The sequence below is a fragment of the Maylandia zebra genome, linkage group LG5 (genome assembly GCF_041146795.1).
Source record: "Maylandia zebra isolate NMK-2024a linkage group LG5, Mzebra_GT3a, whole genome shotgun sequence".
In the NCBI taxonomy this organism is placed as follows: Eukaryota; Metazoa; Chordata; class Actinopteri; order Cichliformes; family Cichlidae; genus Maylandia; species Maylandia zebra.
The window spans coordinates 11,452,802-11,469,606 of NC_135171.1; the positions used below are offsets into that span (position 1 = coordinate 11,452,802).

The 16,805-nt window shown below is 42.5% G+C and overlaps 2 protein-coding genes across 10 annotated transcripts in view; one reads left to right on the top strand and one right to left on the bottom strand.

The window, feature by feature from the left end:
- The window catches only part of frmd4ba (FERM domain containing 4Ba), a 41,921-nt gene extending 33,521 nt beyond the window's left edge, over positions 1-8,400 (top strand). For 2 of the 9 annotated variants that reach the window (XR_013098591.1, XR_013098589.1), the window contains exons 13-25: positions 716-854; positions 2,020-2,161; positions 2,260-2,393; positions 2,473-2,589; positions 2,981-3,209; positions 3,349-3,405; positions 3,493-3,628; positions 4,433-4,597; positions 4,693-5,456; positions 5,560-5,686; positions 6,061-6,293; positions 6,669-6,816; positions 7,265-8,400. Coding sequence is in view for 6 of the 9 variants with exons in the window: in XM_004567391.5 (XP_004567448.2) it covers positions 716-854; positions 2,020-2,161; positions 2,260-2,393; positions 2,473-2,589; positions 2,981-3,209; positions 3,349-3,405; positions 3,493-3,628; positions 4,433-4,597; positions 4,693-5,456; positions 5,560-5,686; positions 6,061-6,303; position 7,265 (2,254 nt within the window). In the remaining 3 variants the exon portion in view is untranslated. Of the gene's footprint in view, positions 1-715; positions 855-2,019; positions 2,162-2,259; positions 2,394-2,472; positions 2,590-2,980; positions 3,210-3,348; positions 3,406-3,492; positions 3,629-4,432; positions 4,598-4,692; positions 5,457-5,559; positions 5,687-6,060; positions 6,304-6,668; positions 6,817-7,264 lie in introns of all 9 variants that reach the window. The other 7 variants (XR_013098590.1, XM_076883746.1, XM_004567391.5 and 4 more) reach the window with 7 other exon arrangements.
- Positions 8,401-11,909: 3,509 nt separating this feature from the next.
- On the bottom strand, positions 11,910-16,773 carry arl6ip5a (ADP-ribosylation factor-like 6 interacting protein 5a). Its single transcript, XM_004567389.3, has 3 exons — positions 16,526-16,773; positions 12,908-13,125; positions 11,910-12,734 (listed from the first exon to the last, which is right to left on the bottom strand). The coding sequence occupies exons 1-3, from the start codon at positions 16,699-16,701 to the stop codon at positions 12,574-12,576; spliced, it is 555 nt and encodes a 184-aa protein (XP_004567446.1). The 5' UTR covers positions 16,702-16,773; the 3' UTR covers positions 11,910-12,573.
- Positions 16,774-16,805: the final 32 nt, after the last annotated feature.

A 16,805-nucleotide genomic window follows, 5' to 3' on the forward strand; every position in this document is an offset into this window, starting at 1 on the left:
AGAGCTGTGTCCACTAGGTCTGACTTTAAAATGTTTCATCCACAAACAAGCATGTTCTTTTGCTGCCAGTAAGAGCTGACTTTTAGAAGTTTCTAATGCTCTCTGAGAAACTGAGCACCCGGTGGATTAGTTTTTGATGACAGTGTCCTCACAAGAATAGGAGAGTCTGTAGTTGCACTATGCTGCGAGCTAATGTGGCTGAAGTAAGCATTTGATCATTTGCCCACAGGCCAGAGCTAAGTGAGCACCGTAATACTGAAGGACAATCAAAAATGACTTAAAGATTGATTTGAAAACAATAAATAAGAATTGGCTGTGGGTTACTGTTTTTTCTCTTTGTGCTATAGTGGAAGCTAAACTTGGCTGGATTTTTTTTTTCTTTTTTACTGTCATTCCCTTGTAATATATATTTGTAATATAAATACATGAAAAACAAGTTGATTAAAACCTTGTGCTTTATGGGATGATATGACGAGTAGTCTTTTCTGGATACATACCAGATTCATACTGTTGATACCAGCCAACAGATCTTAGACCAGCATTAGTTTGGCTTATATTTCCTGGGACTGTTTGGGGCACACTGGGCTTTAGGTACACACCCAAAATAAAATGAGGAATCTTTAAATGAACATATTATAGGCACTCGAATTTAAGCAATTAAACAGATTGTATCTGCAATACAGCAAGTATTGGATGTCCATCTTATCTTCTACAGAAGAGCAGTGACCAAGCGAACCTTTGGACAGTCTGGCCTGGTTATTCACACGTGGTATGCCAGCCATTCACTAATTAAAACCATCTGGGTGATGGCCATCAGTCAGCACCAGTTTTACCTGGACATGAAGCAAAGCAAAGTGAGTGTCTGCCTGTTTTTTCTCCTCCATGATTCACTTTGCTTTGTTCACACTGTCTGCCAGTTTTTCTATTGTGAAACACAAAGAAACAGTCTACACCAGTTTACACCAGTAATTTACACTGTTTGATGTGTTTAGAGAATATGCATGGTGGTTTCTCGGAGTAGAGTCAATCATAAGATTGAAGAGACCATAATGGACTTTTTCCTTGTTTTTAGTTTTTAAATTTTGAATGCTAAATCTTCTTGTTATTTGCATGTTTTTAGTTTGTCTTGTGGTGTTGACCTATTTTCAGTAGGCTGTAAAAGGAGTAACCTCTAGATGGATTGCAACAAAGAAAAGCTTGCAGTCTTTTTCAGTTTGAACAGTGACCGAATGATGTTTAAACGGTTTGTTGTGTCACAGCCTTTTACAACAATGACTGTTCTTCATGTGATACACTGCCTGATCCGTGTCCCTTACTCGTGACTAGTGTAAATATCTTGACTCAGAGTTTATCGAGGGCTTCCAGTTTTAAAGTAAACAGATTCCATGCCATTGAGTTTTATGTTGGAAGGTTGTTAGGTCTTAAGTTTAAAAGCTGTTATAATTCATGTAACCAGACCCTCTCTAATTCACTTTTGCAAAATGAAACTGAAAGTGCACAAAGTGCTTGAAATTGCACCCCAGGAAATACTTTTATGATGTTGTGGATATAGTATTCATTATAGAATTGTAGTATTTTACGTATTTTTGTTTTATTTGTAGCTTAAGGTGGGGGGATAAGGGATAAGGCACATGTGCACAAAGAAAGTATTTAGTTTGGAAAGCACAGAAAAGTAAAATACACTGTGAATTAAAAGCAAAGATCCTGGAACAAGTGTTCAACTCTTCCGGAAACGCACACTGGGCTTGAGCACTGAGGCAGGTGTTATGTGTGTTATGTGCATTTCATAGTTAAGATGGTTGAGTGTGTGCGGTTGCAGTTATATGAAGTTATTCAGGCTATGTCTTGGAGGCGCATGGCATGTCAGGTTTGATGCCATGCACAGGAAGTCAATGAAGTCAATTGATGATAAATATTTAGCATGCCACTGCAGCTGTCATGATGCACTGTGCTATCAATAAAATTAAATACTATCGCCTTCCCTTTTCTCCTCCTAATCTTCTCTTTCCTCACTTACAGTCAAAGATGACCACTACCAGGAGTTCAGGAGACATCGCAGTAGACCTCACTGAGATCTCCGCCCCCCGGATCACTAAACTTTCCAGTATTGAGAGCAAAAATCACCTAATAATGGCCAGCAATGGAAGCCTAATCTCAACTGGTAAGCAGACAGATAATCAAATAATGACTTCTATTCTACATCAGATTGATAGGTGATAATGTATTAATTTTTTTTATTTTATTTTGTCCCTGTTCCAGGTTCTGCTGACTCTGAAGTCAGCGAGGAACAGAAGAAAGAGAAGATCGCTGAATTGAAAAAGAAGGAAAAGGAACTTCAAGACAAACTGTCAGCGAAACTTGAAGAACTGAAAAAGATCTGCTTAAGAGAAGCTGTGAGTGTCTGTCTTACTGGATTTGTTTCCAAAAGTGTCAAATTCTCAGCTGACTTCTGGCTGCTATTCTCATTTGCAGGAGCTTACAGGAAGATTGCCTAAGGAATATCCCCTGGCCACAGGTGAGAAGGTTCCTCACGTGCGACGGCGTGTTGGGACAGCCTTCAAACTGGATGATCTTTTCCCCTATGATGAGGTGAATGCAGATATTTGTTTGTGCTGTGGTTTTGCTGTGTGAGGCTGCTGTGACACTTGAAACACCATTAGTGCCCCACTGTTGTTGTTTAGCTACGGCTCATTTAGATCAGCTGACTTTTTAAAGTGAGGCTTTTGGAGTTCAGTTCTGTTTTTGAGGCCTACACTGTGTAACATATCATATGAGACTCTTATGGGGAGCTGTACCTAGTTTCTGTCTTTAACTAAAGATGAGTATATAAAATGACTCTAAAAGACTGATGTCTTTGTGTTTTTAGCTTTGAGTGCTTTATGTCTGTTTCTTTGTTCATATGGGTGCCTCTGCTCCAACAAGATCTGTGTGTTTTTTGGAAAGTCCCCATTAACTGTGTCAGTCTTGTGTTTTCCTACAGGATCCACATCTGAGGAATCTGGAGAGTCGGTTTGCCTTGCAGCAAAAGATTGTGGAAGCAGCCATGAAGCTAGCCAATGAGGCTGACCTGTGCAAGACTGTGAAAAGGAAAAGGAAGCACAACTATCTTGACGCTATGAGAAACCTGGAAGAGATTGAGAAACAGATCAACGACTACAGGGTCAAAAAAGGACAGAAACCCACTCAGAGAGCCTCACTGATCTTACGAGGTAGATTTCACGAACAGTGGCAGTGACACATACTTGCATATCAGAGCTTGTAGAACATTAGTCATAGTGAGACAAGACTGTGGATAATAATATCAGAGACATTTCTTAGAACACTTGTCTCTCTCTGTCCTCTGACCAGATGATCCCCAGCCTTCAGAACTCAGCTCGCTATCTGACAGCCTCACTCTGGATGATGGTTAGTGTGCTCAGTGTGCATGTGCTTCCTAAATCCCATCTCATTTATGAATGAGTTATACTTAAAACAATGACTTTTCACTCCCAGATGATGAGCTTGGCTCCCAGAGGCAGCGGTCTCGTTCAGTCCAATACTCCCCCAGACCACACCACGCAGACACTCTGGATGCTCATTACAATAAAGACAGACGAGCCTCTGCCAATGACCAGCTCGCAGACAGCAGGTATGCGACCAGCACCCACACTCATGGAGCATACTTTATTAGTGTCCTAACACTGTGACTGAAGAGGAGACTGAATGTGAGCAACTACACAACTCTGTTCAGACACAGTATACAGGCAGAGCTCAACACACAGGCAGTTGGAAGTATGCGTGTAAAATGCTAGAAAATAAAAACAAAGATACATGTAGGCAAGTTGAGAGAACCACTGGATTGATGGGTATGATGACTGATGACAGGGAAACATGGCTGAACTGTTTTTCTGTGGAGATACGCAATGCCTGTTGTTTCTCCAGGGGCCTGAAGCGTGAAGCTAGTACAGACCTGTAGAGTAGATCCAGAGCTACATTCCTGACAGTCAACCTCCTCCCTCCTTCTCCTGCCTCTCCAACAGTCTGCTTATCAGCCCAAACACACCGGCTTTAAAAATAGATGAAAAAACAACATGTCTCTGCCTGTAAAGGAGCAAACAACAATCCCAAGCTGAGAGGAAAAGGGAAACAGAAGGCGGTGCTGGAAATGTTGTTTAAACACCAGCTACTGCGTTAGTGTTTAGAGTGGTGCGGGTGATGTTTTACTCTCAGGTTCATTTAAAAGAAGGGTGGTAAAAGTCATAATGCTTGCTGCTGCATGAAAAGATTAATGGTCTATGCAGTGGAACTCATTCAGGTGTAAGGAATGACTAAAGTGCCGCAGTCGAGCAAACCCTGTTTTGTTTTTTCCTTTTTTTTTTCTTCCTTTCCTAGATTTACTGTCAAGAAGATAGTGGTGTTAATCATCTGAACATATTTCCTATCTGTGTTCTAGATTACATTATGACCAAGACCAGGAAGCGCACCATTACAGTCACAATGACACCTTATCGGTCTACAGCAGCCCATGTAAAGCAGCTTCCAGGCAGCCACGTGATGCACGCAGCATGCCACCCACTCCCCTCCTCACCCGCAACGCATACAGCAGCACACAGCTGAGGTATGAGCTTTATGTAGTTCTTTCATTATTTTGAAGACCCGCTTCATAAACGGCTCTTATGCATTACATTCACTAAACTTTAATTTTAATTGCAGATCAGAGGATTCTCCACAACACTTCCGCCAGCGTAGCGGGAGTCTGGAGTCACAGTCTCAGCTCATGATCGAGACCAAACCATCCATGCCAACACTGACTGTCCCGTCAGCTCGACGCAGCAACAGCACCGAGATGCTCGATGACGGTTCCTCCTACACAAGCCAGTCTAGTGTGGAATACAGCGTCCCTGGTAACCACCACACCCACGGGCGCAGAGTGCGCGGGCGCCACAGAAAAGACATGTACGCCAACACGGGCAGCATGCCCAACCTGGCTCAGCCAGACACTCGGTGCTATGGCTACCAGCCTCGGGCTCGGCCCACCACAACAGCCTACTATGTCACAGGCTATCCCAACTACGCAGAACCGGAGCCTTACTCCAATGGAGTCTATGTTTACGACAATGAAATGGAGGGACACTATAATGTTAACCCTTCCTACCACCACACCCAAACAGCTTATCAAAGCCCCAGCGTGTATGGTCACTACGGTAATGACGAGATAGACGGTGCATCACAGAACGTGTACGCCACGATACGGCCATCCAGGCAGCGTCCAGTGCCTCGAAGCAACGAACAGATCAACAAGAACATCCAGAAGGCCCTGGTGGCTGAACACTTGAGAGGCTGGTACAAACGTAACACTGCACAAAAACAGGCTGCGTACGACTATGAGTATGACAGAGGCTCCCAGCAGAGTCTGGGCTATCCAACCACACATGCACCACAAGCCTACAGCAGCAGGAACCTTTCCTACTCGTCAGGTTAGACAATTTCACAATGTCCTCTGAATTATGTTTCTAACACTGGTTCTACATGTTGGTGGGTTGTTTTCTGACTTGTACCATTTTTCTGCCATGTCCTCAGTAGCCTCCAGTGGAAACTGGCACAGTCACATGACCGGCAGTGCTATGCTGGAATATGACATGCCCGTGCATGCACCGCAGTCTTTCCCTTACAGCACAGCCTCCTACGCCCACTCCACCCACAGCAGGTAAGATGGGAAAAACCTGGCCCTCAGCTCTTCTACTTATCCAATAAGCCACTCCCTGATCCTTCTTATCCTCAGAGTTAAGTGCTAGTGTTTAATTACCTAGAGGGAATGGCTACAGAAAACACGAGCTGCTATTTGGTGTTTTATCCCTTACACCCATCAGCAATGTGAAATAATGTGTTGCCAATTTCATCTTTTCTTTACCTTCACCTATAAATTATGAAACTGAATCCACAAACAGGCCAGTGTTTAATTTCACAGCCGTATTCATTGATGGGATTAGAGGATCTGTGCTGCCCGCAGTCAGTTCCTCCTAAGAGCTTAAAAATGGTTCTGCTCTCCCTAACTGTCCACTGGCCCCTGCTCTCTTATAGATATGGCGACTCCTGGCACAGCCCTGATGGCCAGAGGTGCTGTGCCTTTATCCCTGCTAGTTCTTCCTCCTCTGGTTATCCTTCCACTTCCTCCCTGCCCTCTTCTTCCTTTCCCTCCTCCTCCCCCTCCTCCTACTACTCCCCTGGCTGTCGGGTCAGGCAGGTGGCCTCCAGCCCTGCGCAGCCACAATCCTCCAGAGGGCACAGGCTCAGTAAGGTGTCTTTTTCTAAAGGTAGCTCATAGTAAGTAAACAGCATCGGCCAGACCCCGTGCAGTTGCTTCTTTTAGTGTGCCCGCAGTCTGACTCGTGAGTCTGCTTGTTGATGTTTTGAAGTGAACTTTGCATTTTTGAGATGTTTGACTGATCATTCAGTGTCATGTCTGATACTGTGATTGCATGGCTTTCTTAAGAAAAAATATAAAAATATATAAATATGCTTGTCCTACTTCCTCCTCAACTGCCACATTGTCATCCAGTGGTCACATTTCTCCGCAGTCTTCCTTTACTGTCAAGATTTTGTTTGTTTTTGTTTGTTTGTTTTTTCCCTCCACTCTTTGCCCATGCGCTTTCATTCACCACTGACCTTTGCCCCCCTCTCATGCACAGATGTCTCCCAGAGTTTGAGTGGCGAGGATGTGATAGGATGGCATGCCCCCCTGGGTATTTAGAGAGGTGTGGTGGTGCTTCCTATGCTACTGACCAGGAAAATTATCCCCTCCCCCCCAATAATCAAAGTCACAGGAGAGAAGAAAGGGTGAGAAAGTGTAAAAACTTCCCCACATGGTGATGGTGATGTGTTAATTTTTATGCATAGCAGGGACTGACAGAAAGCACCAGATCATTTGATTTCACTGACGAACTTTGGTGCCTCGTGGTGGTGGTGGGAGAGCACTTGTGTGGCAAAGGGAAAATGTGACCCCTGAGCACTGTTGCATTGGAAGGCCATGTGTTTGTGTATAGACGGCTATTGTGTCTGTGTGCATCTGCCTTATAACTGGGTGAGAATGTTTGACCCTGGCTTTGAAATCAGCATTCACATTACAAAATCTGAAACACAGGTGATGGCTCACATTGCTGTTTTATATTGACATTTTACCTTTGTAGTTTAGATGCACAGCCCAGGGTTAATCGATTCTAACCCCGTAGTCAGTCACAGTCAGCAGTTTGCAGCCTAATGTGTTTGTTTTGTGTGTTCATTACAGATCCTATATAGATGTCAGCCAAATGGACTCCCACATCAACAGCCAAATGCACACTAACATGGACCCCGAAGAACAGCTTTACTGGCATGAAGACTCAAAACCAGGAACAATAGTTTAGCCGGATACCTTACAACTGTGCAAAAACTTCACCTTGACAAAACGTCACTGTGCCTTAAACTGCACTTACCTGTTTTGTAATTTCCTTGTAAAAGGAACCCAAAGAATGAAGGAATTTAACTTCTGTGGAACTCAGCACGTTAAATGAAGTATTCTCATTTCTGGATCTCTTGAACGCAGTTGCCAAACTGATGCCCATCCCTGTATTTTAAATCACAACAAGAACCCCATTGGAGTGTCTAATCATGGGGTTGCGAGTGTTTGTAGTGATGGGACCTGTGCACTGAAACTATACCAAGCCCTGCAGTGGACTGAATGGTATAGCAAAGGGTATAGCATTACTCTTTAGAGATACTGAACCAAGGACGAAAACTGTCTCTCTAAGAGGATACCGAGCGGCAATGAACAAAGAACATGACTGATCCTGTTGTGCTACTTGCACACTCATATGAACACTGTAACCATGAAGGATTAGACACGGATTTATAAGGTCATTAATGAAGCACTGAACTCGTTAAATAGGAGTCGAGAGAAAAGGCTACTTCCGGAAACATTCTGCAGTCACCTGATCCACGTTTCTATTACAACATCTGTTACCGTTCCGGTCTCTACACTCGTTTGTCATTTACAAAGTATTCAGTTTGCTTCACTGTCAATACTTACACCATAATTGAGCCAAATGCTTATTTGTTGCACCACTTAAGTATTACCTGAGTCACCAGTTTCGAATATTACTGCCTCTGTGGGAAGATAGAAAAACCAGTTTTGTTTTGTTTTGAACATGGTTATTTCATCCATGCTGGAAATCATGGACTGGTGCTCCAAATTTCTCTCAAGAGATTAAAACTGTGTAAATGTTGGTATGTAAATACACTGACTTAGTCTTTTTTTATTATTTTAGAGCATTTTTATGTATTTGAAAAGCATGTAATATATAGTAAACAATTATTGTTAAGCTGGTTCTTAGTAATTTGTATAATTACAATGGTTTGGATTAAAAAAAATTGAATTTCCCAGTGCTTTTGTTTGTGGGTGATATTTATTTAAAACTGAGCCTTCGAAGCGTCTTATCCCCCTTAGTGCAGGACAACACAGGATTTAAATCCAAATCCTTTGAATTAGCTAAATGAACGTCTGCTGGGCCAATTCAGTTAATGAAATTGGGTATAAAAGTGCAATAATCACCACTTCCAGAAGGAAAATAGGTAGAAAACCTAAAGTGTCATTTACATTTAATGACTGCAGAACACAACACAAATGAGTTTTCCTCATATAAATGGTTTGGAAGCTGCTTATCTGGTGTTCATTCAAGGAAGCAGATTATAGTAAGAGAGATAACTCTAAAGTACTGGGTTTTTTTCTTTTGAGCATCTTAAGAATGAATGAATACAGAGCTGCAATCACTCATAATGACAGTCAAGTGTGAATAAATGAGCCGGTTTTAGAAACTCACTGCTCTGCAGAGTTCTGTCGCTCTGCTGTACTTTCTCACTGCCTTGCTGTGTAACCAGGCGCTTTTTTGTGTGTGCGGGTTCTTAAGCTGTAAACCGACCAAACCAGTCTTTAAAGGCTGTCACACCCACTATGGGCTATAAAACCTCTCCTTGTGTCTTCTGTGTGAATGACAAGCTAGTGTTTATAGCATCAAACCCTCCCTGCAGGCATTCATGTTATGAGAAGTCTGTTTTACACATGTTATCCGAGCCCTCCTCCCTTCACTACCATTCCCCTTCCTTTCCTTCCTGTGCTGCTGCACATTTTCTATCGATGTATCCTGCCTCGGGTCCCCTCTTTAAGACGGCCAGAGTTGAGCAGCTTTCCTTGCTCAGAGTGCCTCTCAGTTTTATGCTTCTTGAGCAAGCTCAAGGGAGGTCTTGGACAATTCCAGCTCCTCGGGCAGCGAAAGAGGGGGAGAGCTCTTCATCCAGCTGTCTCCCTGTCTCGGCCGCGCCACACCAGCTGTAGTTACACATCATGGGAGGCTGTTCCAGCTGACACTTCACTACATAAACAATAGATTTCTATTGACTTTCTCTTTATCTAAAACGCAACACACAAAACTCTTGTAATGCAGAGTGGATTAAGGCTGTACATGGACTCCAATACCTGTGTGACTAATGGAAACATCAGTTACGCAAAGTATTGAAACCTGTCAAGTACTGGAAGTACTGGCATCAAATATCTGTATTACAAGTTCATTGACTGAATGGTTTCTGATTTAAACCTGCACTAAACAGTGTTGAATAGTGTATTAGATTACCATGAGAACCATAGATTGTACATAAATGATCGACACAGCTCCTGGATCCTGAAGTGCCTTAGACCTGCATTCTGCATAGAGGCTTATGGGGAAAAACAACCCTTGGGGCAAACTAGGGAAGAGAGAGGTTGGAGACTGCAGCACAACCCAAATTATCATGAATGTGTGTAATGAACTCCTCACTTCGTGTCCTTGATGGGGTCGCTTCGTAGACAGGGACCATGTCTACGACCACTTGCTGTCAGTTGGCTTCTTCAAAAAGACTTTGGTGCCTTGATGTGGTGATAAAATGATAAGATGGAGTCAGTCTGCTATCAGTTTGCAACTGAATGAGGTCAAGTGGCAGTTACAAGCAATGTGTGAAAATACTGAAGTGAACTATAATAAACTGCAAATGTGTTACAATCAACAATGGGAACAGAAATTTCAAACAGCTCCAGAAGGACAGTGATCCAAGTGGAAAATGACCCGCCTGCTGGGCAGCCTTGCTTTATATAGGTAATATAACCAGTATAACGGTCATATTTTGTGTATGACAACTCATGAGTGGGTACTGTCCGTTGATTTTCTGTCAGGTCCCCCCCCCCCTCGTTCAGCAAGTCTGTTTCCAAAATGACAATAGCAATGGCGGAAACACACGCACGATGCCTGACAACTGGACTTAAATAAACAATGGGTGGCGTCATGGTGGCGTGGTGTCCATCTTTTGTATACATTTTCTTTTGTGTAAATAAGTTCAAGGAAAAGAAAAACTCACCAAATCCCCTAAGCTCCATGGCTGTCCGTTTTAGGACCTTTCAGCTTCTTGTTTCCGCATTACAGCCCCGCAGCTAATATGTTTTAGTTCAGTTTCACTTTTTTCATTAATCCTTGATTTTCGTCAGTGCAGGCAGTTATATGATAAAGACTGTAATAGACCAGCTGTACACTGAGTGATTATTAAATATAGAATGTACAATGTTCCCAATGGTAGCACACACAGGAAGTGTCACACATGAAACACTAAACTGAGCAGCCACAGGGCTCAGCCAAACTGAGATTAAAATGGCTTGAAATCATGCTGTGCTTACTCCCCGAATCCTGCGACTTCCCCAGGATTCAGGGAGTAATGACTCTGACAAGCTATGAAAGGTGAACGACTGGATTAGCTGACCAGGTCACATGCTCTCACAGCTCATTCCTGTCTCTTCCTTCAAAAGGAGGCAACAGCAACAACAAAAAAAACAAAAAGCCCATGGACAAACCGGAAGGTGGAACAGCTCACATGAGGATACAGCAGACTGCACAGGTCATGGTGGGTCATCATTAATGGGTCACATGATCGACTGTGGTGTAGGTCTAAGCAGCCGAGCTCTGCTGAATGACAGGCTGTTTGAGTTATGAGGCTAGCTAACCAGCTTAGCTAGCCACAAGCCAAAGCCTCTCAGGGAAAAGGAGGGGGGTGGGGACGCAGGGGTCAAGTGGAAGGCAGCACAGCAAGTACGCGTAACCATGCAAAAGCAAGCACTGTGTACTGTACATTGCTCAGTGACCCGTGCAAGAAGCGCACAGCAGGTGAAAGCAGCTGATTTTTGCCCAGAAATGCACAGAAACAAGATTTTGGTATTGTAGAGTGTAAAAGAGGCCTCACTCCTGGAGAGACTGTGAAGAAGAAAAGACCAAACACACACACACCTGTTGGGTGTGCAGCAGCACACGTGCCGATACGATCTTCGCAGCAGCTGCATCAGCAGCTAGAACAAGGGCTTCCACTGTGCCCTCTGAGACATGACTTTACTTGACTAGACTGCCACCGGTGCTTATACTCACTCGTCCAAGTTTCACAATATGGATGCTGATGAAGCACCGCAGGACATAAATCAGTGCTGAAGTACAAAAAGGAGGGGAAACCCAGCAGCTGAGTCTAACTGAGCAATGCGAAGAGATCATCATCTACAGCAAACTTAGAAAGCAAAGGGTTAACATGGACCATCCTCTCGTTTTCCCCTCGCTGCCGCTTCAAACCGAATAACAGAGCATTAGGTTCTGGATGGATTCTTGTTATCTGCAATCAATTTTAAATGGAATCCAATAAAAGAGAAGCTGACACAGCGACTAAATCAGGTTTGGAGGTGAGTGAGTGCAGATGAATCTACTGTCAGCTCTCTGCACTATAATCTACTGCAAGCCCACTGATTAGCATTTGGGGTAAGTGGAGAGGAAAGTAAAGTTAACCAATCCATCACTGTCAAGATGAAGCACTCAAAGATTCAGAGGGAACACTGATGGTCACGGGTCACCTTTGAAGTCTTTATTTTACAATATTGACAAAGCAGTTTGACTTGAGACACAGCAGTCCTCTCTCTTTTGTCTACTTTTTATTTGGATGAGCATCGGGTGGGCTGGTGGACTGAAGCTGGTGTTACATTTTACGTGAGCAGATTATTCAATCCAGCCTCCGAGCTTCTTGGCAGTACAGCTAAACTGAGCGTGCACTCTTCATTCTTTGTTAAAAGGCAACACTCGTGCTGCTTTCGCAATTTTAGCTGAGTACAAACAGACAGGGCTGACGGCTGTTTCTGAGAATGATTGAACACAGATTTCGTACCCAGGGTTAAGTCTGCAGCTGGTTTTACAGGAACACTTGCACACTGCATAGCAGAGATGTGAGGCTGCACTCACACGCCCTCATCACTGTTCGGAGAAAGAAAAAAAAAAAAAAGTACCCTGACGAGTTCTGGGTAGAGTGACAGAAGCCCTGAGGTAAAGATAAAGCCCTTTAGATAACAATCTTTCATTTTAAATCACAAGCTGTGCATGAAACTTCAAGGGGTTTAGACTGAGAGAGACAAACGTATGAAATCTAAGCAAAATTTAAAAAAAAAAAAAAGTCAAAATCTTTGGCGCACAGATGTGCATTTGGTTCTTCTCAAATCCAGTCACTCTTTAACTTTTAATTCAGAAAGTTGTTTATCTTTTGAATGGTTTCCTCCTGCTGACCCAGAGAATCCAGCAGAATGCCCATAAACGTCTTCTTCAGTCCAAATCCATCCATCTTGTTCTCCAGCTTATTCTGCATATTGCGTTTGCGACATGAAGCATGTGCAAATATTACTGAAAGACAAACCCGTAGAAAAATGTCAGCTGTAATATCACACTTTGAGGATCTGGAAAATGTGTTTCATTGATTTTGAAACATTTCATGATGTCACAAATGCAGTGATCATTATGCTCTGAAGAATTATTAGACATTCAATCACCCAATCCCCTCTGAAAGCCAAACTTACAAGTCAGGGGTAAAGTGATGGCCCACATGAATACCAAGATGCTCCCCAGCATGGAAATCAATATGCAGCTGGTAACCATGATCAAAATGATGAACGCTGAAGGTTTCTGCTTCTTAAAGTTGTTGATCGCAGCTCCGTTCTCCCCCACCCACACCGAAACCACGAACACGACCGACACCACGACTATGGCTATGAGCGTCTCCAGAGGTTTCAGGATCCTGCAAGGCAGCAGCATAGAACATATGAGGGCAAGTTTAAATAGCTTTGGCATACTGCTGAACTTGACGCCATGGTAACGACGTACAACCCTTGTGTGCAATATTCGTCTGCCCAACTCCAGGTCCTACCCCTCGGGTTATACCTCCTTATGTGCATTTTATAATATGTAAAATAACTTGTGTAAAGTGCGCTTTTCTACTGCTCAGCTTCACACGATTATGACACTCAGGTATACACAGACATACACAGCCAGTAAATAACTCATGTTCAGTCCAAGCATGCAAAAGGCCCACTTTCACTGTGTACATGCTGCATATAATGTATTTTGTCAGTATATTTATGTGATTTAAGGCTCTTTTTTTTTTTTGCCTTAATGTCGTTATGCTTGCATAATGACAATAAACAGTCCCGAATCTTGAATCTGACATGCAGCTGGAGCACAGGCGCTGTTCTTGTGTGCTAACTGGCTCCATCAAGTGGTCAGATGCTGTGTGTGCAACAGCAACTGCTGAGTGGATCAGATTGGTTTACAAAAATCAAATCTCAGATTAGTTTAATTGTACGAAACAGCAGTAGGGGCAAATCAAGAAAAATTTAGCGAATAAAAAGAATTAGAATAAAGTCAAAATTTCAAGATTAGAGTCGCAATTCTATTTCGAGAAAAAAGTCGAAATGTGGAGATTACAGTTGTTCAAGACAAAATGCCACGGTTGCTCTGCCCTCTGAGTTGGTGAAACTACTTCAGAATCAGTTTTAGCAACAATGAAGGGAATGATTTCTCTTTTGAAACAGCTTGTAATGGACAGTTCGTAGGGCATCGATAGTTTCAATATCAGAGCATGTATGTTGTATCACACGCTGGCTGATCACTAACTCATGTACACAGGCAAACGTGGCAGTTTGTCTTGAAACAACTCCATTTTTCTTAATGTGCCCCTAATACTTATAAGTGTGTGTACACTTGGGATGATTAATATTTTTCCACTGAAACTGAGAAACGCCCCTTGCTGTTTGCAACCTGATGCCACTAAACCTGTTTCATAAAAGAAAAATGGAAAAGTTGTGAAATGCAAACAAAACAAAAACAGACAAAAAAAAAACCCCCAAACAACTCTGGTGGAACATTTCACACTAAAACTTAGAAATATGACTTGATAGAAAACAAGCATCCAAAACAGGTTGAGTTTGCCCGAAGTGTTGCTGTTAAAAGATTCAGAGAAGACAGTCCAAAAGTGTGGGGGTGTCACCGAGTTAGCTGTGACCTCTTCAGACCCTTGCGCAACACTGCATAATAGCACAGGAACACTTCTAAAAACTACTGATGAGAAATAAATTTTAAACTGGTACATCCACAAATGCAAGTTAAAACTGCATATAAGCAAAACCAGAGCTGTCCTCTTTGCGCTGACCACATTCAAGATGGACTGGAAAACTGTGCTGTGGATATTCTCAGGGCTAAAGAGGAAAAGCAGAATCAGTGATGGTATCAAGGTGTGTTAGCGCACATGTGCATGCCTTCATGCATGTGTGAAGGCCCTGATAACACTTAACGATTTAAATACTTGGAGCAACATATACTGCTATGCACATGATATCCTTTTCTTTTTCTTGTTTCATGGAAACTACAGACAGTGCAAAAGATGCCAAACCACATTCTTCAACAGCAGGGCTGCTAAACTGGCTCGTCGGTGGCTCAGATGTCTCACACACTAAAAACATTTAGAGCACTAAGGAACAGAAAATAGAATTAACTTTTGTGAGGCTGAAATCTTACAAATCCAGGATAGGACAATCTGAGCATTTATTACATTTTCAAAACACAATAACACTTCTCATTGTCCAAATTTGATATAATCACATTGTCTAAGGTTTAAATAAATCAGCAGATTGAAGCATTCTATTCTCATCTCCATCAAGACATCAAGATATCTCTTGTGCCTGTGCAGACATATTTGCTTTGTGATAGATCCAGCCTTGGCACGACGACAGTGATGCCACCAGGCCAAGTCCATGACCTCAGTAAATGTGGCTAGTGGCCTGCTAAGCAACTTAGTCAGGCTTTGTTGGATTACTGGCATCAAAAAAGCTCAAGAAAACTTCAGGAAACACGGCTTGATGAAGGTGGAAGCGGTTAAAATGTAGCATGATCAACTCATTGTCATATGCAGATGTTCGTCCTTTTATAGCAGAAAAGTTAATCTCCACAAAGTCCACAGAGGCTCTTTGGGCATTCTGTAGTACTTTTACTTGGAACTTTTCCTTTTGCAGTGACTTTTTCTTTTAATGTCTTGTTACAGTCACCTCATCTATACTTTGACGGTTTAGCTCTACTTCCTCATATTTAGCTCTATTGTTTAGTCAACATGGAGAGCTGATTTCTTGCTAATTTGTAGGAATGTTGCTCTAATCCTGAAAATCCTCTTCTTCTTGTAGGTTTGGTCTACAGGTATAATACTGAGTACACTGCACATAGTCCCTACTTAATCTGCCTACACTGACTTTTAATACTTCTTTGGTAAGCTTGCAAAAATGCCTTCAAACCGTACAAACAGTATAATATTACACTGATTTATTTTCTCCGAGTTATCATATATCATATACAATAACACTATAAAACAACTGACTTTCACAAACACACAGCACAGAGACTGTTTGCTCTACACTGAATGGAAATAGCATCACAGGGTTTTCTGATGTTAAGTGGTTAAGCCATTCTGTCCAACTTGTTTGAACTTTGACACGTCTGAAAAACCAGACGTGTCAAAGTTCTCCCTGACAAATTTTCCAGTGCTCACTAATCAGGAGACTGGGGGCCTCTGATTAAGTTGCTGTTTTATCACCAGTGCTATCTGCAATATAACAGCTGACCAGAAGGCTTATGGGGCTTTCATGACCACAGCAACAGTGTTGTGGCACAGCTCAGTGGACATCATTATTTTTAGCAGGCTGGGCTTTAGAAGGGGGGGGGGGGGGTAGTGAGAAGCAAAGCCGGGATGTTTTAGATCAGAGATAATATATGTCACATCTACCTTGTATGTAGTTACAAGATAATAGACGACTTCAGAAAATTCCTTTGCATAGGCACGTGTCTGTGCATGGATCTTGTTTTAAGTTATTCTACTTAAGTCCATTCTCAAAATTGTTTGCAGATACCTGTTTCACTGTTTAGAGCAGCCCCCACAAACGCAGGCTGTTTCTCAACTATAGAGTTAATATATGTGCATTTTAACACTGCTTAAATTACATTCTCATTTAATGATCGGTCGTTGGTTCTGGCACCAAAGAAATAAAAGTTCATATTCAGAATATAACAATAGCAGTGCATCACAGTCATTGTACTTTATGCGAGCTGGGTAAATAAACAAAAAAGACGAAGTTCTCTGATATAACATTACTTACCCGACGAGGAGGAAAACGGAGGTGACCAAAGACAGATAATTAGTTTGATAATAAAGCAGGTTGCTGACGACTCTGTTGTTCCATTTCGTAAAATCTTTGTCTGGTTTTGCGAATCTATTTGAGCCCGGAAAGAAGTCGGTCCACGGTCGGAGCGGTGCCACCTCCACCCTAGCCATCACTTCTGCCCCCTTTACTAAATCTGACAGCGCACAGAATCTGACAGACAATCGCCCTTAACTTCAAACCAGAATCTCGCGAGACTTGTTGTTGCACGTTCGTT

Excerpts from the sequence above, each read along its gene's own strand:
- arl6ip5a (XM_004567389.3), bottom strand. The coding sequence starts at position 16,701 with ATGGCTAGGGTGGAGGTGGCACCGCTCCGACCGTGGACCGACTTCTTT. Across the intron at positions 13,126-16,525 it reads TCCGTTTTCCTCCTCGTCGG|GATCCTGAAACCTCTGGAGA; the intron begins GTAAGTAATGTT and ends GCTGCCTTGCAG. Across the intron at positions 12,735-12,907 it reads CATCACTTTACCCCTGACTT|TAATATTTGCACATGCTTCA; the intron begins GTAAGTTTGGCT and ends TTTGTCTTTCAG.